This window comes from Festucalex cinctus, chromosome 7 (genome assembly GCF_051991245.1).
Source record: "Festucalex cinctus isolate MCC-2025b chromosome 7, RoL_Fcin_1.0, whole genome shotgun sequence".
NCBI lineage: Eukaryota > Metazoa > Chordata > Actinopteri > Syngnathiformes > Syngnathidae > Festucalex > Festucalex cinctus.
The window spans coordinates 2,112,748-2,138,435 of record NC_135417.1 but is presented as its reverse complement, the minus strand read 5'-3'; the positions used below and the strand labels follow the sequence as shown (position 1 = coordinate 2,138,435).

At 40.6% G+C, this 25,688-nt stretch overlaps 2 protein-coding genes across 2 annotated transcripts; one reads left to right on the top strand and one right to left on the bottom strand.

The window, feature by feature from the left end:
- Positions 1–578: 578 nt before the first annotated feature.
- Positions 579–8,546, top strand: rab11al (RAB11a, member RAS oncogene family, like). Its single transcript, XM_077527180.1, has 5 exons — positions 579–856; positions 4,911–5,106; positions 5,207–5,400; positions 5,506–5,586; positions 7,063–8,546. Exons 1-5 carry the CDS (start codon positions 817–819, stop codon positions 7,200–7,202), a joined length of 651 nt encoding a protein of 216 aa, XP_077383306.1. The 5' UTR covers positions 579–816; the 3' UTR covers positions 7,203–8,546.
- Positions 8,547–16,324: 7,778 nt separating this feature from the next.
- On the bottom strand, positions 16,325–24,970 carry mex3a (mex-3 RNA binding family member A). The gene is made up of 2 exons (XM_077527412.1): positions 24,389–24,970; positions 16,325–18,339 (listed from the first exon to the last, which is right to left on the bottom strand). Exons 1-2 carry the CDS (start codon positions 24,894–24,896, stop codon positions 17,228–17,230), a joined length of 1,620 nt encoding a protein of 539 aa, XP_077383538.1. The 5' UTR covers positions 24,897–24,970; the 3' UTR covers positions 16,325–17,227.
- Between the last annotated feature and the right edge of the window lie 718 nt (positions 24,971–25,688).

The following is a 25,688-nucleotide window of genomic DNA, read 5'->3' as shown; positions in this document are numbered from 1 at the left end:
CACAGCATGAGACTCTGCCCTAGTTTTTGTATGTGATTGTTTTTGTTTTATTTTATTTATGTTACTTTCAGTCTACTTATGTTGAATGTCAAATTTTATGTACAACGCTTTGCTTCAGCTGTAGTTATATTTAAATACAAAATGTATTATTTAATGCAGTATTTATTTAAAAAGACGTACCAAAAAAAAAATTGTGTTTTTTTTTTTAGAGGGTATTTTTTGGGGATATGTACAAGTACATACATACAACTACTACTTAGGTTAGTCACAGCACTAATTAAACTCGTAAGTTAATGTACTACAGGGAGTAAAAGTTAAAAAAAAAAAAAAGTCACAGAAAAAAAATACCGAAGTCAAGTAAAGCGCAAACACGAGCTGCAAACTGTGCTCGAGTACTTGTTTATGTGCTCACTTGAGTCTTCTCCCTTAGTATCACCTGTTGAGGCTGTGAGCCGTCTACGTCATCCACAGAAACCCAAATCATAAGTGACACGCCGACGGACCAATCGCGTCTAGGCGCGTGACAGGTGTCTGCCGGCACCCGACCAATGGGAGCCGAGTGGAGGCGTGACAATCAGGTGACGTCACGACGCTGCCGCCGCTCCGGTTTGCGGCAACTAGTGACAAGAAAGCAGAGACAGAACGAGGAAGACGACGACGAGAAACTTTGGCTCACTTTTGCCTTTTTCCAAGGGGAAGAGGAGACGACATCCCTCTGACGACGTGTTGACGTTCGCCTCCCGCTGCCGTGTCATCGTTTCTGTGCTGATACAAGTTCGCTCGACTTGGACAAAGCGTGTGGAGTGAGGCGAAACTATGACGGGCCGAGAAGATGAATATGATTATCTCTTCAAAGGTGAGTCGCACCATTTTGTCCCCCCGCCCCCATCATTTTATTTGGCTACGCTTAGATTTACCTGCGTTCGCATGATGACGAACACGTCTACTCGGACGACTTTACATCTGTCGGAGACGACACCTGTTGCGACACATGTAAGCACTTTTTAAAGCACTCCCCTGGCCATTACTCCAAACATAACCTCACTTCTGTGAAGCTAAGCCAACCGGCATATGATGTGGCGAGGAGTCATCTTGCACAAGCTGGTGACGACGTCATCATCTTTGGACAAGGTGACGGTCACGTAAGGCTCCCAAAACGCAACGAAAAAGAATATAACCAAAATTTGCCCGGTCTATTTACTGGGGTAAGACAAATATCATGTGACAAGTTTGACAACCAGAAAAACAACCATAAAGGGCGTCTGTGCTCTGTTTCAAGACCCAAGATGATAAACAGTACCGTTCTAAAGTTTGGGGTCATGCAGACATGTGATTTATTTTGGCCATTTATTATTATAAAAGAAAGGACCAGATATCGACATATTCTGCGTATAAACCATTGTAAAGTTTGGGTAGCCTCGATTTTATTTTATTTTTTTCACCCCAAGAATAACACGTGTCAGTAATATGTACAGGTAGATGTAAAAGTACATAATGTTTAAAGGTTTAGAATTGCATAGAAATGTCCAATTTCATTTTAAGGAAGCCCCCTTTATTATTATTATTATTATTATTATTATTATTTGACAATAACTCGACTTCATTTACATAGCACTTAAAAAAAAAAGACAATACCAGCTGTAACAAAATGTTGTACAAAATGAAGTCCAGTAAAGTAATGAAGAAAACGTTCTTTTTTGTAATTAAAACATATTTATTAATTTAGTTAAAACAAATCTGCCTTTCACTTTGTCACCGGTATAGATATATTTGAAATTAATAAACATTTTTTTGGGATACATTTGTTAATCTCATCCCAAATGATTTCTTAAGGGACACTGGTTGGGAATCACTGGTCTAAGACAATGTTAATGCCGTAAAAAAACCAAACTGTTTTTCTTTCAAATAATGACATTTCTAAGTCCCCCAAACTTTTGAGCGATATCTCCTGAAACAAGGAGGTCATACTATCACCACGACACACAGCACTATCTTTAACTTTTGGCCCCTATCCTATTTCACTCTCAGAACATTGAGAATGAGCTGAATGTTTTTTTCTTTCCAGATAAGATAGGTGTCTTAATGCCTTTTGTTCAACACTAGCACAACTGCAGCTGCTACGTGGCTTACGACACACACAAAAAAACAAATTGTCAAAAGGAACAGGCTGGCATCACCTGGTGCAAACAGTCGTTCATATTTGTACCTTGACGTGAATAAGAGGAACTTTAGAGCCTTAAACAAGGCAGCGTTGTCAAACTGGAAATACCTGCATGAAGTGTGTGTGAATGTGAGTGTGCGTGTTCACGTAAAGCCATACAAAAGCTTTGTCGCAGAGCAAAGAGAAGATGAGATTTGATTCCGGGCCGGGTGGCATCAGCAAAAAAATGATAGTGACAAAGTGCGGTTGACAGTCAGGTGCCTTGGGTTTTATTGCGTTTGAACTTTTTCCGCCTCTCCTTTTGTCCCCTGTTTTGCGCCTCTGCTGTTTGCTGCAAGTCAAGCCGGACGAGCTGCACTCACTGAGTCACACTTCCACCCCCCATTTGGGCATCGTCAGCACAGGAAGTCGTCCACAGCTGTCCGTTCCGAGGCTTCCTTCATTGCGTCTTTACACTTTACAAGCCAGAAATATCATCCGAAGCATTTGTTTATTTGCATATAAGTATGCGTTTAAATGACAATAAAAAGACGGTATCCCACAGGGATCAATACTAGAGCCTTGAGAAGTCCATCTTCTAAATACTTCACAAATACAATACAACAGCTATAAATCTGTAAATATAAATGCTGTAAATCTGTTCATTTACATCATTTTGCAGCCTTTGATTGAGTCATTTATACTCAGTTGAAGCAGTTTAGTAAAAATATTTCTTGCTATTAATATTTTGTTCAGAATGAATTTGGTAACTTCATTATTTTTCCATATAGATTTAATACTTTTAAAAACACATTTTTCCACTTCTTGTCGATTTAAAGATGACATCACCTGTGCTAAGGAAGTAGGTAACGACCAATCATGGCTCACTGCTTCCTACTCCTACTCCACGGACATTCAAGATGAACTGAGCGAGCAGTGTCTGGGATAGTATGGGATGGATAACGATAAAAATTAATGACTATTCTAAATAATGGATATGATTGATGCGTTATAGTAATGGGTCGATGGGGACGGGTCTCGAATAAGCTTCGGCTTCTACCCGTCAGCCCTTCTTTCGGATGTCAATGTTGCAAATGATGTGATGTGATTGATGTAAGCTGTAATGTGTCCGAAAGGAAAAAATGAATAAACTAAACTACTTCCTCAGCACAGGTCCATAAAAAGTAAAAAGTCATTTTACAATGAAAAATGACGGTGTCCCACAGGGTTCAATACTAGAACCTTGAAGTCCATCTAAATGCTTCACAAGTACAGTACAACTGCTTCTGTTCATTTACAGCATTTTGCTGCCTTTGCTTGAGTCATTTATACCTCATTCACTCCCAGCCATTTTCACTGTAGCAATCCCCTTCTCTCCCGGCTATTTTATTGGATTTTGACTGATTTTGCAAGGCCCACAGAATATTGTGGAACCTGCCAAAAGAAAGATTAAAGTATCTTCTTTCATCAGAAAAAAAAGTATAGTTCTGTCTGTTTCCGTTTTTCAGCAATTAGCATTAGAATGTAGCTAAGTTTCATCATTATTCATAAATCTGCTTAGAATTGTTGGGAAAAAGCTTGTTTTAACCATGGCCCTGGTTGATCTATTGCACTCTGTTACCACCTGCTGGCCGTTTTTTTAATTACTACCATTGTTTTCATCCATTCTCTGCAGTTGAGAAGCCGCATCAAAGCCTTCTGTATGCTCTAGCTGCTAGAGCATACAAATATGTCTTTGGGACACTTATTGCATTTAAAATAGAACATATTTATACGTTTTTGGGAGCAAATGAGTTAATTCTGGACAAAATGTTAACTTTTTACGACCGAAGATGGCTCAATGAGTCAAGTATCCCTTTAAGACTAATTTTGAGTTGTTTAAATTGATATATTTGCACCATTTCTTATTTTAAAATGAGTAATTTAATAAATATTGTTTGGTCCAAAAGGAACTTTCATAATTATAGTGTTTCAAAGAAATTTATGTGTTAATATTTTAAACATTTTCTTGTTGTGTACCCCCCAAAAAATGCTTCTCCTAATCATGCTATTGCAAATTACTAAATTAATCATGATTAATATTTTCTTCATAATCGAGCAGTCATCGATACAATGTCACTTATACACGCCTACTCACAAGCACATTGTTGGCATTTCTGCCGACAAAAGACATCATCAGGCTTTCCTGACAGCGCTAATGTCAAAACCTCAACCCACATTTCTTATTACGTGGATCCTCACATAAGGTATGAAGACAATCCTGGGAGGATGAACCTGTTTGGTCAGATTAGATCAGAGCCAGCCCTATGGAATCCCCTAAATGATTTTTTGTTTAATTAAAATGTTTATAGAAGTTCAGTTCTAAGTATAACAAATCAAAGCAAGAAATATTGCTACAAACCTGCTTCAACTTAGTATGATAAAACAGACTGCCCATGACTTTTTACGCCATATTTGGTCTAACTAACACGTTGCAGCGGTGTTGAAATATGACTTGGTTTGTTTGTCAATGTCGTTGCTGTAAGCCGGAGCGTTAAACTTCCTATTTCGTAAAGGTGGGATGGCGTCAGGCTGACTCACTTGGAAAAAAAAATCAGACTATGAGGAACTTGGTAGCACCAAATAAAATCATGATTCATTCTTGAATATTTTAAGAAATGTAATTGTTTGAATTCATAGCAGTGAACAATGGCGGTCTATTTTGATGCAGAGACTAACTCTATTATTCCTCCTTTGTTTTTTTTTTTTTTTTTTTTTCTCCCGCCATTAGTGGTGCTGATCGGCGACTCGGGCGTCGGGAAGAGCAACCTTCTGTCCCGCTTCACCCGCAATGAGTTCAACCTGGAGAGCAAGAGCACCATCGGCGTCGAGTTTGCCACACGCAGCATCCAAGTGGAGGGCAAAACCATCAAGGCTCAGATCTGGGACACTGCGGGACAGGAGCGATACCGGGCCATCACTTCTGCGTCAGTCCGCTGCACATATTTGATATTTCACTCATTCACTGCCATTGACGGTTATAGACGTCATTTTCAGTGATTGTCTTCCTGTTGCTTTTTTGTCCAGGTACTACCGGGGCGCTGTGGGAGCGCTGCTTGTCTACGACATCGCCAAGCACCTGACGTACGAAAACGCCGAGCGCTGGCTGAAGGAGCTGCAGGATCACGCCGACAGTAACATCGTCATCATGCTGGTGGGCAACAAAAGCGACCTGCGCCACCTGAGAGCTGTGCCCACCGACGAGGCCAAGGCTTTTGCAGGTGACCACACCAGATGATTAACATGCCAAACCATTTCAACTTCTCCATTTTTTTTTTATTCCAGGCTTCTGATGGCAATATGTGCTTTTTTTTTTTTGTAAATAGAAAAACATGACCTGTCTTTCCTGGAGACGTCTGCCTTAGACTCATCCAATGTGGAGAACGCCTTCCAAACTATCCTCACAGGTAACTTTTGGCGCTATCATCATAACAGAACTCACAAAAAAAGTGCCAAGGAATTTTGCCCAAATTTGAGTAAGAAGTTGGCCATTTTGGCTTCATGCAGCCATTATGGGTGAATTCCAGGGCTTTTATTTTGACAAACTCTGACCGGGGAATTTTCACAAATGAGCCCTGATTGGAAGCAAGTATCCAAGACAGATGGTCGAAATTGCAATGTTTTTTTCCCTGCATGTCAATTCTAATTTCCTCAATAAATTTGATTTCGAGTCACAAGAGTTCATTTCAGTTTCGATCCCCCCCCCCGCCCCCCCTCCCCCCCCCAACTTGATTCACTTCAATCTGATATAGGTTAAAGGAATATTGACTCATTGAGCCATTTTCTGCAATAAAAAAAAAAAAAAAATTACACCCAGACAACAGGTGAGCCATGATTGGCCGTTAACTACTTCCTCAGCACAGGTGATGTCATCATCAGTCGACAGCAAGTAGAAAAAAAATACTTTTTAAAAGTATTAATTGTACATGAAAAATAACGAAGTTATCAAATTCATTCTGAGCAAAATATTAACTTTTCACAGCTGAAAATTTTTCAATGAGTGAAGTCTCCCTTCAATTAGAGAACATCGATTCACTTAAATGTCAAGAACATGATAAAAACTCCACAAATATTAAATTCTGAAGTACATTTTAGCACGTTATAATCACTTGTGCTACACAAACGTTGAAATCAGCAAGGATGAGATCAAAATATTTTCATAATTCTAATTCAATAATTATAAATATAAATTTGAAAAGATTCTGAATTGTCTAAAAGTGCAATAAGTCAGGTCTTACCTAAATATAAGAAATATACAATACTCTAAAATAGTTTCAAGTTCATGTGAACAGTACATTTCAAGAAAATTAACATTAAAAATTGGCCTTTAAAAAAAATCTATTTTCTTTAGGATTTATGGGAAAAGGAGATATTAAAATAATTGTTTCATGGTTTTAGAAATTGATATAGGGCTTGTAAAGGAAAATCTATTCTATGGATTATTATTATTTTTTTTTAAACCCAGCACTAGTGAACATAAGATGCATGAAAAAGTCTCAAGGATCAATTCTATCATCTGCCTGTAGATGGCAGCAACATCCATGTCATCTTACCTCTAAGCGTCTCACAATTATTTTCTCTGTCGGCCTTCCTGCACCTGCTTTGTATTAGTTCACATCAATGGATACATGTGACGTGTAGCTGATTTGCAATTGAGTTAATGACCACCTTGCTTCACTTCCGTCTGACGGTTTTGCACCTGCCGTTAGACAACTTTGTGATGTCTCCGCATCCAGTCTTGGATGTAGAAATGACATCAATGCAGCAGCTAATGGGCTCACCAGGAGATGGAAAAAAGAAAGTGTGTGTATTTATTTAGTGGCAAAAGCGTTTTACATACATTGCATAATGCTCTCCCTCTCTCTCTCTTTGTCCTCGCTCAGCCATCTACCGCATCGTGTCCCAGCGGCAGATGTCGGGACGTAGCGACTCGGACTTCTCGCCCGCCTCCAACGTGGTGCCCATCACGGTGGAGCCCACCCAGAACGCGTCCAGCAAGGGCATGTGCTGCCAGAACAACTGAATATAGATGCAGACATACAGAAAGACAGACAGACAGACAGGTGGGAAGACCAAAGAGGTGGGTAGATAACCACTTCGCTTCTTCACAAGGACTATTGTAGGGAGGCGGCGTATGTGCATGTGTCCATGTTTAACCCTCCTGTTACATTCTCAGGAAAAGGTTCCTGGGTCATTCTGACGCGTTACAAAAAAAAAAAAAAAAAAAAAAAAACTAGGGTTGCAAAATTCCTGGTAAATTTCCGGAAAGTTTCTGTGGGGACTTTTCCAAAGTTTACATGGGAATGAATTGCAAATTGGGGCTAAATGATTCTCCTCCATTTATGTCAATACTTGGCATCAAAATTCCACAAGATGGCGGCAAAGTCATGTTGCTCATTTTGTTTTGTCATAAACGGACATCCATGCAAAATAAATAATCGCTCCTTGCCTACGTGAATATGTTTAAGTGTCCCATTTTGAGCCAACCTTCAAAGTTTCCAAGTTTGAAAATTCTCAGAATTTTGCAACCCTATTTGTATCTCATGATTGATTATGCACCGTTGCCATCAATATTTATAATCACTACACTTACTACTTATTAATTCATCTTCACAATGTTGATATGACATAAGAGGAGGGTTAAATGGAGAAGTTGAGGAAATGTTGGTGCACGTGAAGTTTCGCAATCCCAGTTTTGTCAAAATTAAGATTACGTGATTAATAATCCCCCTAAAAAGACATTGGAATTTCCCGCCACCGTCGCTCAAACCTTCCCAAAGACTGTCCACACTTGAATCAATTGCTAAATGTTTCGTCCAGAAATATTTATTGAACACTAGGTTTTATCTTTTTAAGTGCATTGATTTTCATAAATGCGCACACTGGATCCTGGTCTGACGTTTTCAGATTCTTCTGGTGGGAGTTGGGGGCTCAAAGACAGCTCCGCCTTCTCGTTAGACAAATGGGTTGAACAGCCTTGTCTCATTTTCATGTAAATACTGGAGAAGTTTTTAACTGCTTTCTGTTTTAACTGGACCAGGAATTCATCTTTTTTTTTTTTTGTTTTTTGTTTTTTGTTTGCCTTCGGGAGGTCAATCCTCTCGCTTGCATGTCTTTCCTGTGGGAGGGATTTTTGTTTGTTTGTTTTTTAAATAAAGGCAGACAGGTTTTTAATGTGTGTTAGTAAGGGTTTGATTTAAATTGCACACAATCTGCAAGTGTGTGTTTACTGTGTGGCCTTTAAACTGGGTGGTGTAGGATAAGGCTTTTTTTTTCTTTTCTTTTTTTTTTACAAAAAGAAAAAGCAAACAATTATTCTAATATGTATATTGGCCTACATATGTACAAATAAATCTGATTTGTAATAGAGTGTCTCTAATGTCTTTTTGACGAGCTTTTAAACAAAGCACAGTCTTTCATTTGGTATAATTGAATGAAATTTCTTATGTACACTAATAAGAGAATATTAACTTCCTAGCCAGGCAATTTCACTTCATGTCTTCTCCTAATTTAATTTGATCGCTGAGAGGCGTACACACAATTTTAACCTTGTGGGTCAAATTGACCAGCTTTAAAAGATTGTTCTTTCTTTTTTTTATGGACTGATCATTGCTGTGGTATTATATATTTTCAAGTGGAATCCAACCGTTTACTGCCATTGACGAATATCATCTTCAGGTGCAATATTGGGTAGGCACGGATACTTGTTTGTGAAATCCAAGTTGCCTTATAACTGTAATGGCAAACGGATGCCAGTAGATGGCAGCATTTGGATTTAAGATCAACAGCTTTTAGGTGGTGAATCTCGTCATGTCGATTATGAGGAATTTACAGGACGTTTTAAAGCATCTCACAATGTATGTATGTTATGAGCACGTCACAGTAGGTAGCAGAAAGTTTTTGTTGTGATTGTCATAAGTTTACGCAATTGATGTAGTGAATGAGGAACACTGTGCAGAAAAGTCCAAGTCAGTTATGGTGCTTTTCATAGTGATATATTGGTAAATTATTATTTTGACATCAAAAGCCCTTTATTTCTATTTCCTGGTGGAAAAAAAGGACGACACAATCTGTTGTTGGCGATCGATCAATCAAAATGCTCTCAAACCACTGGCAATATAGGAAATTTTGCTTTTAAAACTGCTAGCAGAGAATGAATTAAAAGGGGAAAAAATTATTATATTGTTTATGTTGGCCATATAATTTAATGTGTTACAGTGTATATATATTAGGAGTGTGACGATATATTGATATCGTGATACTTTGTCTCCGGATAGATCATCGATACATCTACGCAAGTATCGCGATATTTGTCGTTAATATACACCCACTATAACGTCCTGATCGTTCATTACTTATTAAGCAATTATTTTGCGGGCCACTACGGGGAGCGCCTAATAAGAGTGGCGGGGAAATGGGCGGAAGTCTTCAGGTGAAGAAGACTCATCAGCTTACTTTTTATTATTATTATCCATCCATCCATTTTCTTGACTGCGAACTCCTCACAAGGGTCACGAGGGAGCCTAACCCAGCTGGCTTCGGGCAGTATGCAGGGTACACCCTGAACTGGTTGCCAGCCAATTACAGATTATTATTATTATAATTATACGCACACACAAACACACATATATATATATATGTATATGTGTATATATATATATATATATATATATATATATATATATATATATATATATATATATATATATATATATATATATGTGTATGTATATATATATATATGTATATGTATGTGTGTGTATATATATATGTATATATGTATATATGTGTGTGTGTGTGTGTATATATATATATATATATATATATATATATATATATATATAAATATAAATAAATCACCACCAGACATTGAGAAGCCCATAGCTGTAAATTGAGAAGTAGTTTGTTTGTTTAAATCCTGTATTTAAAAAGTGCATTTTCCTGAATGAAACCGGCAAACAGCCCCTTTAATTATACTGGGAAAAAAATGGGTATTTAAAAACCCGTTCCTATTATATTTCATCTGTCATCACAACTTTGCCCCAATTTATCATGCATTTACTTATCTATTGTATTTTCTAATATTTGCCCCAATGTAATCTTTTTTTAATGATTAAACATGTATTAAGTTATACATATTAACCCGTGCTATTTTATTATTTTTTTTAATACTGTACCACTTTTTGCAACTCTCAAAAAAAGCACAACTCATTTCCATTTCCGCAATCATTTTCATTTTCTTTTTATTAGAAACATTTACAATACATTTTGTATCTTGGAAAAATAACAAAGAACCAGAACTAACATGGAGCAGATACATTAATAATAATAATAATTAATCATAAAAATGTCTTCCAAAAAATGTAATTCACAAAAAAAAAACCTGTGCTATAAGAAATAAACCTGCAATATCACATGCCTCGTCGAGGGCATGACACACTGTAACAGAGTTCAAAGTTGTTGTTTTTTTTTCTTTTGTCATTTTTGTTCCCATCCATCAAAAAAAGTTGACGGTCAGCCACAGAGCGCCACACACGCGCGTGAGGGGGTAGGGGGGGTGGGGCGACCCTCTTTTCACCGTTTACAGAGAAACCAGAAACTAACGCCAGCCCGATGACGCTGGCCCGTAAACTAACGCACGACCACCACTATTAGACCGGCATGAAACACTCACGCACACACTACTTTGTGCTGCAAATATTGGAAAACGCTACCAAGAGACAAACTGTCGATCGGCCGTCTTCGGAGGAAGATTGCGAGTTTTCACCTTTGGCCCCGTCACGTTGCAGCAGGAAATTTTGTCAAGTTTTGACCAATAAATAAACAAACTACAGGAAGTTCAAGTCGATTTGCTGTGAGGCGAATGCAAATACTGGATACTTGCCATTCAAAAGTATTGGAACAGTGAGGATAATTCCTTGGCGCATAACCATGGAGCCCCTAAGGCGACAACATGGTAGGAAAAAAACAAAACTTTGCGTTCCCTCGCAAAGATTGCGAGAACGCAAAGTTTACGAGATCTTTGCGAGATACGAGTTAATGTACTTCCGGGTCATCTTCCATGTGACCAAAAGCGACGAGGATGGAGCGTGTATTTTCCCACTGCTTTGTTTACACACTTCATCCTCGTCGCTTTTGGTCACATGGAAGATAACCCGGAAGTGTTTACGGAGCCCCTAAGTGTAGGTGACATGGCAGGGGGGAAAAAATAACTTTGCGTTCCCTCGCAAAGGTTGCGTTATCTCGCAATCTTTGCAAGGGAACGCAAACGTTTTTACGAGGGAACGCATTTTTTTTTTTTTCCTTACCATGTTACCTTAGGGGGCCTCCGACCGTAAAATACAAGGCAGGGAACGTCAGTTTTTTGTTTCCTTCTCAAGTACATAAAGTGAATCAACTTTTAGCAATTTTTTCACTTTTTACAAATACATCTAGTATTTTTTTTGTCTATGAAATTAAAGTTTGTAACTCGCTGTAATGACTAATAGATGCCTGTAGATGGCAGCGTTGCATTGACTTGGATTTGTGATCACAACCTTTGAGTTTCCCTCAATTTTTGGTCTGATGTATTAGCTATTATTTCAAGATATTTAACAACGTAGCGTTATTTGTGATGAGTTTTCAGCAAACCAGAAGGAAGTTTCCTCACTGTTCATCCATCCAATGTGGGGACTGACCGGCAACAAAACTCGCCACCTTTTGACCTCCGAAAACGCTCCCAACTATGAAAATCTAGCCTAAGTGACCACGTGACATACATGCAAACTAGTACAGTAATGAGCCTGTTGTGTGTGCTATCTAGTTACAGTACATTGATCTACTAACGCAGTGCGCCCTCTTGAACACCACCAGGCTTTGTTTTGCCTTCGAGGGCCCGCCTAACCCGCTAAAATTCGGTCTTCGTCAAGCTGCTCTGTCGCTGTCGATCAAAGAAACAAAAGCAGAGTTGTAGATGTCCAAAATGAAAAGTTGTACACAGTCAAAACCTAGACCTTGATTTTGGATTTGGAATCACAGAGGAAATGTGTAATGCAGTAAGTCAGTACCATGGGTTGACAGTTGAAGGCATATGTGTGTATGGGGGGGAGCGGCAAGGGGGATTTACTAATGCAGGACATGAATAATAACAATAATAGTAATAATAATAATAATAATATAATCGAGGCACAAGATTGATGCTCTGTGACTAAAATATCTCCAAATTCTTAAAAAATAGTCTATTCTGTTGTGGACGCGGCACATGTTGTCCAGCGTCCATAACTGTCATAAATAAAACTTTTTTTTTTTTTTTTTTTTTTTTTTTATTACGTAGAAACTGACTTCCCCCAATCTTGTTTAGAAATATATTAACTTCTTGTCATTTGAATTAAAAAACAAAAGGTCTTTAAATAGGTTTGTTTTCTTAAATAACATCCAGATACTGACTTCTTTTCCTTCTCCCCACTCTGTGTTCTAAGAAATAAAAACCAATGTTAGCAAAATAGATCTGACAAAACTGTAATGTTTTTTTTTCTTTGTCATTTTAAGTTACTTTGTATAAATGTATGCGGAAGAACTCAAATATATTGAAAACTTGTCACAAATTCTTTCCCCTAAACTACCCCCAAAAAGCAACAAAAACTTAAAGCTTGTAATTAAAAAAAATAAAAAATAAGGAGTGCATTAGGTTGAGTGTTTTCTCCGTACATTCAAATGCATTACTTGCTCGATTTTCGTAAAAAGTTGGTTACAATTGCTTAAGTACATCCATTGAGAATAAGGATTTCCTATCACTCCTTCAAAGAGATTCTACATAAATGCATAAGTCCATTTTCATAGCAAGAAAAAACACCAACAGTTTCTATTTCGACTAAAACAGAAAAATCGTAATACAATATCGTAAAAAATAATACTAAGAAAAAATTAACGACTCCGTCGCAGCGAGTCGTCTCCGCCGCCCCTTTCAAGTCGCTCGTGTCTCGATCCAAAGTATTTCATACCAGCCCGAGCTGCACAAATGAAACTTACGCACATTTCTTAACAATCCTATTTTTTTGTTTATCGATTAAACTACGCTGCAAATACTTTTATACCATTTGGAAAAACCCACATTTGCCTTGAGGTCGTAAAGCTTTTTGTATGCGGGTAACTCTTAGCTATACGGTACGATATCTTGCTAACATGCAGTGGAAAACTCCAAAGTCAACTCTCAAAATTGTCCTCGTTTTACATCACCCCTCTTTTGGGGATTGTGACCCATCCATGACCCGACTGTGGGGCGTCCCAAACCTGATATGTTTCACAGATTTGCGTTCACAATGTACGATAACGTGTTTATAACACTACTAAGTTGGCTCTGGTCGTACGTTGGTCTTTGGCTACATGTGACCGTAATACAAAGCAGAGGCGAAGTCTGGAAGCTACGCTAAAAGCTAAGACGCCCGTTAGCGCCATTAGCATTTGTTAGCATCCACGTTCGTCTTCTCAGTGCCGTTCAGAAATCCTGAAACGAGTGCTTAATATTCAACATATCACGCAAAAAAAGACCCTGAAGAGCACAGCAATTATCCTGAAAGGTTTTTTGTATTTTTATTTTTATTAATCAAACAGCTGCGACGAGCTACCAAATGCTAATATGCTAATAGTCAAAGTAGTCTGAATAGAATATTACCGTTTATTGCTTCACCTTAATGTACATAGAAATGTGTCTTCATTCAGGGGTTATTATTATCATCATTATTATTATTACACATACAATTCATCGGAACTTTTACGTATTTCGGATTTATACAGTAGAGGCTTCATAAAGGATATAGTAGTGTCTGATTATTTATATATTTAGATCAAATACTAAGTTAATCCCTTGAAATAATATTTGTTAAACGTATGATCTATCTCATAAAAGCTACTATTCAAGTAAAAAAAAAGTGATGGGTAACACGCATAATAATAATAAAAGATTTTCTTTTTTTTTTTGTCTGTGCTAAATTGGCGTAGTAATTCAAAAGCTTTGTGGAAGCAGGACGTCCGATGCACAAATAAATGTTTGTTATTTACAAAGAGTTTTTGAATACTCAGTATATAAAGAGGCAGCCCTCTCTCGTCGTGATAGCAACAAGAAATACAACATAAAAATAAATGATAGGGAATCCTTATGTGCATGTCTTAAATTCTAGCAAATATTTCACCATCAGTGGTCGGTTTGGTATTCGTCAAATGCGCTTTTGTTCTTAGTAAATAAGGTGCTTTACTGTTGATAGTTATTTTTGTGTGTGTGTGTAGATAAGTGTTTTTAACCCTGCTGTTAGGTTTGTTTCTCAGGAACCTCAACAATGTTCTTGGGTCAGTTTGACTCGTGACGTAATTCAGCTAAAATAAATAAATAAAAAAAAAACGGTCAGAAATGGGGTGGGGGGGTAGAGTCTCATTATTAGCTCCATTATGAACATTTCATAGCCAATATGTGACCATTCATAACCCCAAAACTACTTTTAATTGTTTTTTTTTTTTCTTTCATGTGAAAACGGGTCAATTTGACCCGCGACATAACAGGCTGGTTAACTGTGTGAGTTCCTGAATCCCCTCCTAAACTATGTGTGATTCACATTCTTTCACTTTTGAAAAGTTGTGTTAAGCGGGTGGTGCAACGAAAGGCCAACTTGTCAGCTTAAATGGCATTATTGGAATTAAAAAAAAAAAAAAAAAAAAAGTAGTATTAAGGCATAAAACAAAAATACTAAGATTTTTTTTTTTTAATGACTGTGCTGTGCAATTTTTCCATAGAATGATACTTTATTTCTACTCTGTCTTCATAAAATTTAAGGTACTTTTATTTTGTAAGTGTTCCACGTGCTTTGCTTTGTTTGGCTCTTAAGAGGGGGGCCACGGAGGGGTTGAGGGGGGGGGAGGGCCTCTTGAGGCTGGGACACAATTTAAAACTGTCTTCTCTGGGGTAAGATGAAATATCGATTATCGCGATACTTCACATCATTATCACTGTATCAGTCGACAACTATTTAGTATTGATAGCTGATACTTTCAAAACAGTTTGACGGCTCAAGCTGAAGTGATATTGCAACACATTCATCTCAGTATCGATACGTCAACATTGATACCGTTAAACAGTTTGAAGTCGATGCATGTTATCTTGGGATCGGATAACGTATTGATATCATGATACATTGCGCCATTATCACAGTATGGAGACACCAACGTCGGTTATCGATACTTTGACTCATTGTGGTACTACAGCGAGCAATCTGATTGGACACCGATAGTAAGCAAAAGTTGGAAGTATTTTTTTTTTTTAAATTAGCTTTATTGTGCTGTAAATATCAGCTTGTGTTGTAGCTATCAATACATTGTTTGGTTTGGCATAATATGGAGTTAATCCACCATTCCCACCCCTAGACCCCACCCCCACCCCCCCTACCTTCCCCTTTATTCAACAGCTTAAGCCCCCACCTCCTTACCCTTAACCGTTTGCCCCTCCCCCTCGAGCTCGGGCCTGAGGATAATTTGATTCAGTGAGTGCTGGTTAAATGGGGCGTTTCCTCCGCTTTTCTGTCAATTGCAATTCTCTGATTTCATTCAAGCTAGGGTGGGGAGGGAGGTCGGTGGTCTCCCGTTGGTTGGGGGGCCCCAGTGTCCATAGTGAAGGGGCAGCTGCTGGAGGTCGCTTACAGTAGCTGGCCGGGGAGGGGGTCGGCCTATTTGGATCTGTCACGTAAACCCTGTTTTGAATTTCACAGTTGGTGTGTGTGTAAGAGAGTGAGGAGGGGAGGGGAGGGGGGGGTCACACTACATCTCATGTGATAGGGCCTTTTTTTTTTTTTTTTTTTTAAACATGGCCACGTTTTTCCATCAATGCTGTGGCTTTCAAATCTTGTATGTAGGAAAGGGGGCAAAAGATGGGTATTTTGGGGGTGGGGGAGTGGGGGGCAACGGGGGTTGAATTCCGCCCTCCGCTCCGCACCTGGACCGGCCCATTTGCCTAATTATCAAAAGAGCGCTCGCAAGGCCCCGCTGTCCGAGCGCCCGCAGACAATAACGGTCCGAGGGAGGGTCACACTGTAGGAAAGGGGGTTTGGGGAGGGTGTTGGGGGTCCAGACAAGATATCCACACACCTGCTCCAGCCAGACACGCGATTACCCCCCCCCCCCCCCCCCCCAAAAAAAAAAATCTCGTCTTATTTGCATGAGGTTTGCTCACATTGTCTAGTCACGAATATAATAGTAAGAATAAAAAAAGAAGGGAGCTTGGAGGGGGCTTTTTTGGGGGGTAAATTAGGCAAATAGAATCAGGCCTTCAAGCTACGAGGGGAAGGCAAGCAAGCATCGCCGAATCTTTTCAGCAGATTTCAGCGAGCCATGCGTGATCAATGGCCACCCCCAATGAAATTCGCTCATTTTGGGAACTGAAGAATAGCACCGATAAAATGGCGAATAATTCATGTAATAATAAAAAAATAAAACGATAAATCAAGAGTAGAAGTGCTTTGACTAAAATCCATTCACATTTTCTATTGTCAAAGCATAATAAAATGATTCATTTAAGCATCAAAAAGTGTGATTGAGAACCCTACTTTGGACCCGAGATGATTATATGGTATCCTTCCATATAAACCCACTTCATGGTAATGTGATCATATTAAAAAAAAGTGGAATCATAATAAAATGTTCACATTATGTCGGCCTACACTGTGATTCTGCGTTTAGGAATAACAGCAGCAGTCCCATCGTAAAAAAAACAAAAAACAGAAGAAAAAAAAACAACTAAAACCTGAAAAGGTACTATACTTCTCTTATAAACAAAACTTTTATAAAATATATATGCATATATATGTATATAAAAGAAAAACTGAAAAATATTTCTTATACTTTTTAGTAAAGCAAGCAGTGCCTTGTAAAATAGCTGCTTGATCGTTTTAAAATTTTTCTGAAAAATGAAAAATGTATCGCAAGAATAAGAATAATAATAGCAACTAATTAGCCGGCCGACAAACGAGAGACCAAAAAAAAACAAAAAAAAAACACACAAAACGGGGCTAAAAAGGGACGCGCGGACCCTTAGGAGAATATTCGGATGGCCTGCGAGACCTGCGTGTGGCACACGGGACACTCGGGGTGGTTGAGCTCACAGATTCGGATGGCGCACTCCATGCAGAAGAGGTTGTGGCCGCACGGCACCAGGGCGGCCGTCACTTTGCTCTCAAAGCAGGTCATGCAATCCCGCACGGCCGGCGGCGAGTCCGGCACGGGGAGCCGCCCGGGGAAGCCGCCCTCGCCCGCCGAGGTGGGCTCGCTGTGGGCGCGGCGGGCCTGCGCGTGGGGCGAACCCGACGCCAGGCCGCCGCCGACGGGCGGCTCCGGCAGCCCCGGCGAGAGTCTGGTGAGCGGCAGCGGCAGCCCGCCGAAGCTCTTGGACCGCTGCTGGGCGTAGAACGCCATCTGCTTGGGGTAGTCGGGCTCGCCCCAGCCCTCCGAGGCGAAAAAGGGGCAGGGCTTCTCTCCGGGGCTGGCGAAGTTGCCCTTGCTGTAGACCCCGACGCCCTCGCCGCCCCCGAGCGCGTCGGAGAAGTTCTGGCGGTAGCTGCTGGTGAGAGGTTTCCGCTGCCCCCCTTGGAGGCCCCACACTTGCTGGAGTCGGCTCTCCAGGCCGCCGCCCCCGCTCCCGCCGCTCCCCGCCGGGCTGCCGCCCCCGTTGGGGCCCCCCAGGCAGTCGTTCTCGTTGTTGTGGTCGTGCAGCCCCCCCGTCCGGAAGGCGATGTGCGCCTCGATCTCCTCGCGGGCCCGCTCGGCGTTGCCGGGCGAGCCGGTGATCTCGAAGACCGGGTCCCGGTCCCGGCTGGGGGTGACGATGTACGTGCAGGTCTGCTGCTGGATGCGCTTGATGGTGGAGCCCTTGGGGCCCACCACCAGGCCCACCACGCGGTACGGCACCCGCACCTGGATGGTGGTCTGGCCTGGGAGCGGGGTGGGCGGGGAGCCGCTGAAGGACACGCCCAGTTTGTTGCGCGACGCACGCAGCATGGAGAAGTGCTCGGCGGCGGAGATGATCTCGCGGCGGGCCAGGGCCACGTCCTCCTTGCGGCCCGTGATCAGGAACACGGGCTCCTCGCCTCGCACGGGGGTCTTGATGTAGGTGTTGGTCTTGGCCCGCAAGGCTTTTATCTTGCAACCTGCAGACGAACCGACAAACTGGTTAAAAACTGCTTGTGGATATTCTCTTTCATCGAGGTCAACTATTCAGACAACCAAGTCAAGTCAAGTCAAGCCAAGTCATCTTTATTTATACAGAGGTGGTATCACCCTGACTATGATGGGTGACCAAGGTTATTTTAGTTAACTAAAACTAACAAAAAAAAACTAATATTCAAAAAACAATTTTGTTCAGGAAATAAAATAAAAACAAAATGCTTTTTAAAAACAAAAACTAACAAACTACATTTTGTGTTTACAAACCTAACTAATTATTGCAAAAATGTTCTAGTCTTTGGTAATGAATTTAATGCATGAGACTTTGGGGATGATTTTATATGTAATTTAAGTAGATTTATTTTGATATTAACTGGAATAAGGACGTTGGAAAGTGTGCCACACAGAAGTGATGTCACCTAGCATCAGCCAATAGAAAAGCACCTTCAGATGACGTTGCTCCCATGGTGTTTTTTGACTACCCACAATATGCATACAAAAAAACTAAAACTAATACTGAAACTAATAGAACCAATCTGAAAACTAATTAAAACTAACTCAATTTATAAAACAAAACTCTACTAAAACTAAAATAAAAACAAACTAAAATGAAAAATTCAAACAATAATAACACTGGGTGACCCAATACCAGTCTTACTCGCAGCGGTGACTGATACCGTTTATGGGCCGCCCTCCTGCAGCCATTTTATGAGGGACTAGAAATTAGAAGTTAGATGAATACGAAGTTGCTATTAATATTTTGCAATTTTTTAAACTACAATCATTAAAAATGCATCCACTAGTACATATTTGTGTTTTTATGACTTTGGCGATGGCTGGAGCGCACCACCTGTGCTTCGCAACCAGGAAATGGGCGTGCACAACGGTTGCTCCACAATCCGTTTCTTCTTCGCTACATTAAGGTTTAAAAAAATAAAATAAAAAAATAAAAAATCAGTTTCTTCTTTAGCAGTTACTTCAGGTCTTCCCAGTACACTGTTGTCAATATAGTGCCTCCATAATGGCGCAACATTGTAACTGCAATTAAAATGTATTCCTGCCGAGCTCAATCAACACTGCTGGAGCGCCGTTTTGAGCGCTATCAGTGACTCGGGCTGGAGTGGCGAGCAAATTAGGTGGAGGTGGCCGCCTCTGTATTTTGTTCACAGGAAAAAACCCCGATGCTTTATGACTCACCCCATCACAGAGTTAACCTCCTGAACTCTATGCTGGCAATTTGTGCCCACCTCACTTCCTTTTCAATGAAACTTAACAAGGGCATTTTTAGCTGATTTTGCGATTTTTTTTTTTTTTTTTTGTGCTTCAGATGTTTCACATCAAATTGCACCTTTTGGACAATTGAAACCCATGCAAACTGTTTTTATTTTCCGGATTAAATCACACAATTAAAATGTGGTTGTTACAAGCTTGATTTTAATACCTTTGATTGCACCATAATTCATGTGATTTCATTCAGTGAGTGTTTTACTTACCACTAGTGGGCGCACACGTACCCACTTGGAGTGGTACTTGCGCCACACTTTGAGATAGACTGTTCTAAAGTATGTTTGTTAGCATTTGAAATGCTGTGAGCTTCCTCTCAAGTTTGTGGTATATTTATGGTGTCAACTATTGATACAGGCAAATATCACCTTTTGGTAAATGGCAAATACAATATTTGCAGATTTTCGCACATAGCAAGGATCCAGTGTGTAAGGAAAAAAATGTGGTCATGAGAATACATTAAAAAGAAACAAAAAATAAAGTTAAAAAAAAAAAATCCTGACTTTGGATATGACTTGAGAGTTAAGTAGTAGCCGATGGTGATGTGTCCTCAATTTATGAGGGTTGTAGGGGTGTTAAAAAAAATCGATTCGGCGATATATCGCGATACTACATCGCGCGATTCTCGAATCGATTCAATAATCGGCAGAATCGATTTTTTTTTTTTTTTTTTTTTTTTTTTTTTTTTTTAAATAGGATTCACACCTTGAGCATGGAAGAATGTTATATGAACGGCACATTAAGCCTTAATATTTTTATTTTAATGCTGTTCAAACATGAAACAGATTACAACCTCTATAAGACTGACATTTCAGATAAATAAATAATACATTTTCATATAAATCTTACACTCTACAAGCTTACTGATTAGTATTTTCTAAATATGAATGAAAAAAAATCGCAACAATCGACTTATAAATTCGTATCGGGATTAATCGGTATCGAATCGTGACCATTCTTATCGGGATTAATCGGTATCGAATCGAATCGTGACCTGTGAATCGTGATACGAATCGAATCGTCAGGTACTAGGCAATTCACACCCCTAGAGGGTTGGGTACGTTTTTTTGAGGCTGGAACCCTGTTTTTTGTTTGTTTGTTTGTTTATTTAGTCGTTTTTAACTGGGCAGTTTAATTTTATGTTCTTGTGTGTTGCTGCTGCGTGTGTGTTAAGAAGCAGTTCTTTGAAAGTTTACAATTAATGTTTCATCTATGCTAATTTCCGTTAGCCGATGTATGGCAGTTCGCATGCTATGTTAGCATTAAGCTATACGATTTTTGTTAGACGTTTAACATTTTGGTGTGTGAATATCCATCCATTCTCTTAATAACCACTTACTCCTCACACAACACATAAATATACATTGCCTTTTAAGTGTCAGTTTTACAGTCAACTTGAACTGGGAGTGACAAACAAACAAAAGCATTGATTCTTGTTTGTGTGAGCGAGAGTCTTCTTTTTCTCAGTGATGTTATACGATGGTCTCCTAACAGGCACTCAGGAATAGTTTTTAAAGTGTCTTTTAATAGGTTAGTGTCTCCTAAAATGTTATATGTGGAAGGGGTAAAACTGGTGTCTATGTTGTGGATTTTCACCTCAACAGTACCCTGTATCGTTCTTTGCTTGTCACACAAAACTCATCTAGGATAGACTCCAGGTTGCCCTGAACAGTTTTGTACTTTTACTGTCAATAAACAAGCCAACTTTATGATTTCCAGCTCAAACCCTTGTTAGTGTATGATTATTGAAAACGGTAGTGTTCATTTTAGCACTTTTAAAGCCAACACTTCCTTGTGTACTGATGTGGTGGGCCGGAGGAACCACCGCAGATCTATTTGCAGCATCACGCCCATCTTTCCCAGCTTTGACCTCTCCTTGAACTTGCAACCCGGCTACTCGCAGATCGCTTTTTTAGCCCAATTGTTGCTCGAGCTCCGCTTCTTCTTTTTTTTTTTTTTTTCTATTCACACCTATTTTGTGAAACTGTGGTGAGGCCGGCCGGATGTTTTTCATGCATCCTCTCAGCTGGCCATTGAGAAACAAATGGAGCCAGCGCCCTGGTTATTGACCAGTCGCTCAGGCCTTTTCTTAAAGGGACCATGAGCACGAGTCGGCAGCACTTTTCATACGCCAGAAGGGAAGGGAACGCTTTGGGGGTTTGTTTGTTTGTTTGTTTTTGCTCATTTGAACCCGACATCTGCAAACACACGCGGAGGCAGCCCAGCCGGCCGCGCTGGTTCTTTAACGAGGCTAATAGATGCGGCGGTGTCGCAGAGGATCACGGAGCAACACATTCCTGCGCGCCGCCTTTTAATCAGTACAAATGAGTGTCCCAATTAGACAATTACAGGGGCAGAGATTAATCAAACACACAACAAGAATTTACAGTCGCCCGGGATGCTCCATTTGCAACGGTGGGACCGTTCCTAACAATGCAACTGGGAAAAAGGAGGAAGTACACTAAACTGCTACGTACGTGCAACATACTAGCAAGGTTGCAAAATTGTATGAAATTTTCACTTGGAAATTTGATGTGGGAATTACAAGAATGTATATGAATGAATTGTTTGAAACCAGGAATTTACAACTTGCATATTGTCGCATAATAACATATACACTCATTGGACGAAACCTATCTTAGCATAATTGACAAACAAAAAAAACACAAAAAAAATCCAGTTTCGAATAGTTCCGAAATATCCAAGCTTTTTTGGAAATTCACCAAAAATGTGTCCACCCATTTTGTAACTCTAGTAACGACAAAACATTCACGTGACGATGACAACAATAATTGAAAACGCTGCAATATGCAAGCCAGGCCAGTAGATGGCCATGTAAATAAATCCAATGAATAAACTTTGAGTTTAACTTAGTTTACAATTCTATAAACAAATTAGTTGTAAATAAAAAATGTATGTTCTACCATTATTGTTTTGGTTGAGACAATTATTGCGTGATTTTTATTTTTCATCGTACGACGATTGAAGATGTAATGTGCATGCACGGCCACTAGTTGGCAATGTAAAGAAACGCTCACACTATTTCTCTCATCTTTTGATTGTAACAATCTTTGGCTACAGTATGTTGCTAATTATTCACTCATTCTCAAATTGTCTTACCACTATATTGGGATTATTTTTTTTCCTACTGTCGACTTTTTTTTTTTTTTTTTACTATTTGCTTGACGTATGGAGGCCCAAAAATGTGTGTAGGGGAAAGTTGTGGAGAAAAAAAAACATTTTTTAAAAGCATTATAAATGTGTGCAATGCATGTTGGAATTTTATGGGAATTTGTTCCTGAGATTTTTTTTGTTGCTTTCAGAATGGACAGAGGATGTGATAATGCATAAGTAATCGCTGAGCATTGTGCACTTCAAGGTCGTGACCAGAAGAGGCACTGTTGAGGGAAAACTAGTTTGCTATCTGAAGAAGAACACCAAGTCAGGTTAGCTAATGTGGGATTAGTTAAAGGAATTCAGTTCGACTAAATTTTGTACAAGGCCAACAAAATATTACGGAAAAATGTTCCTTGTACAAAACATCGGATTTACAGTTTCAAGCACACACCAGATTTTTAATGTTTTTAAAAATATATTTAGCACCACTGTACTGTACTTCAAAAAATTTGTCATTTGACAAAATGTTGTACAGTTCTTTTTTTAAAACTCTTTGAGTAACTGTACGTCATAAAATGATAGAAATTTTAAACCGTGTAAACAGACCAAAATTCTCACTTTTGTTTTTTTATCTCACCTTTTGGGCTACCAGACAAAATTGTAAAAAGGGTGTGAGAAAATAAGTTTCGGATTTTTATTATTATTATTTATAAAAAACATCCTCGTGAGGTCCACTTAAGGTCTGTTTGTTGCATGCATTAGCCTGAATATCATCCAACTTCAGAATTCCAACTGCCATTTTTGTTTCTATTAACCACATTTTGCTATGTTTTGAGCGACCCATACTTAATGAAATGAGTCCTGCTCATTGTGTCATCCCTGAAAACCCAAATCCCATAAATGTACCCCAATCAGAAACTGTCAAAAATCCTCTTAGAAAATAGCACTAATATATGCCATGTGATGTGATTGCCGCTTTTCCAAGTACAATATGAGAAAAGGGTGAGGTTGGGGGAGTCTACGCTGGCTAATCGACTGCATGGCTCACTTCCATTGTCCAAATGTGTCAGTGGGCCAGATAAACAAGCTCCCCCAAACATCAGCCCCGCCAGAACCTGGTGGAAGCCAGACCTCCTTTCTCTACATTACACTTGAACCCCCTCACCCCAGACCCCCCCCCACCCCCAACCCAACCTTCAGCCACCCTCCCCACCGCCTTGCTCACAACAGCACGTTGCCTTTTGAACAGTCTGGCGCGTCCCAGACGACAAAGGAAGCCAAACGCTACGGTGACATTGATGGCGTTGGATTGGGGGATCGTGCATCACACTCGGGGCTTCAATAAAGGAGTGCTTAGAAAAGGGAATCACATCAAATTATCATATAATGTAAAAAGAAAAAAAAAAAAAAAGCTCCTGCAGGGTGATGATGGAACTTGTGAGGCAGGAAAAGTGGGAGGCTGATGCCTCATGGAAAAGGAGGAATAAGGGGAGGGGGTACAAAAAAAAACAAAAAAAACACCACCACTCCCTTTTCTTTGTTAAAGGTAACATTGGAACAAGAAAAGTTTGAAAGGAAAGCATGCTTCTTTTTGATTTTTTTTGTTTGTTTTTTTCGGTGGGGGGAATTTACCTTGCCTGCCCACTATCTCGGCCACATGCTCGGAGCTGGGCACCGGGACGCATTCGGTGATGTTGCAGCCGCGTCCTTTGGGCTCCCCGGACGAGCTCTCGTACAGGGCGCACAACTTGCTCTTGCCTTGGAGGATCGACGCGTCCCCTCCGCCTCCGATTCCACCGATTCCCCCAATTCCTCCTCCTCCACTATTGTGGTGGTTGTTGTTGTTGTTGTTGCTCCGGTCTTGCACTCCGCTCGTCGGAGCTCCGCCGCCGCCGATAACAACACTACCTCCGCCACCTCCTCCACCTCCACCTCCTCCTCCTCCTCCACCGTCCTCGCCCTCGCCGAGCCCCAGGAGCGACAGCTGGCCGAGCGCGACCCTCAGGGCGCGGGAGTCGTCCTCGTCGTCGTCGGGGGGCCCCAGCAGACCCGCCTCGCCCCCGAAGCCGGAGCCGGCCAGATCGGCGCCGTAGCCCCCGTTTTTCTCCATGATCCCTGCGAGCACCAGCAGGCTCGGCATGGCTAAACAAAAGAGTGGCGCGAGACAAAGACGACGGGAAAGAGACTGGAGAGAGAAACAGCCTCCTCGCAGCCGCCTCCTTCCACCGGCCCCCCCTCCTCTTTTTCTGCGCTAGTCCCTCCCATGGACCGACCCACCAGCCACCCAGCCGCCCCCTTCCTCCCATCCCCCTCGACCCTCCCCCCTCGTCGCCTCTTGGACCCCACACTACTACTTCCAGTACGCTCGCCGAAGAGCTCCAGGGGCGACCGGCACACGCGAGGCAAACAAGGCCGGCGTCTGCGTGCTCTTCCCGGCCTGGACTTGCCGGTGGATGGGCGGATGGGCGGATGCGAGGATGGGGGGGGGCGCGACGCTCCACCCAGTCTGGCTCCTTCAAGCCGCTCCCCTCTTCATCCTCATGCTTCAAAAGAACCATGTACTGTATTATTTTATGGATAATCAGCGTTTTGTACTCTAAAACAAGAGAATCATGGTGCTGGGTCAGACTGACGTCATGTTTTGACTATTATTATTTTTCATTAATAATAAAAATGAGTGAGGATGAATGGGGAAAGGGGGGAGAGGGGGCTGGGGGGTATAGGCCTACGCCCAAAACAACCATGTGTTATTTGGGTAATCATTCCATTTCCCCACCACTTTTTTATTTATTTATTTACTTATAGAGGTAATCTGATTTTTACGTCTACTTAAATCACCCCCACCCCCCACCCCCCATATTAGGATTAAAAACAATGTAAATATAAAATTACTGACAGAACCATGCACACTATTAATTTGGCTAATCCACTA

Coding starts and splice junctions, on each gene's coding strand:
- rab11al (XM_077527180.1), top strand. CDS start 817: ATGACGGGCCGAGAAGATGAATATGATTATCTCTTCAAAG. Junction 5,401..5,505: donor CGAGGCCAAGGCTTTTGCAG/GTGACCACACCA, acceptor TTTTGTAAATAG/AAAAACATGACCTGTCTTTC. Junction 5,587..7,062: donor CTTCCAAACTATCCTCACAG/GTAACTTTTGGC, acceptor GTCCTCGCTCAG/CCATCTACCGCATCGTGTCC.
- mex3a (XM_077527412.1), bottom strand. CDS start 24,896: ATGCCGAGCCTGCTGGTGCTCGCAGGGATCATGGAGAAAAACGGGGGC. Junction 18,340..24,388: donor CGAGATAGTGGGCAGGCAAG/GTAAATTCCCCC, acceptor GTTCGTCTGCAG/GTTGCAAGATAAAAGCCTTG.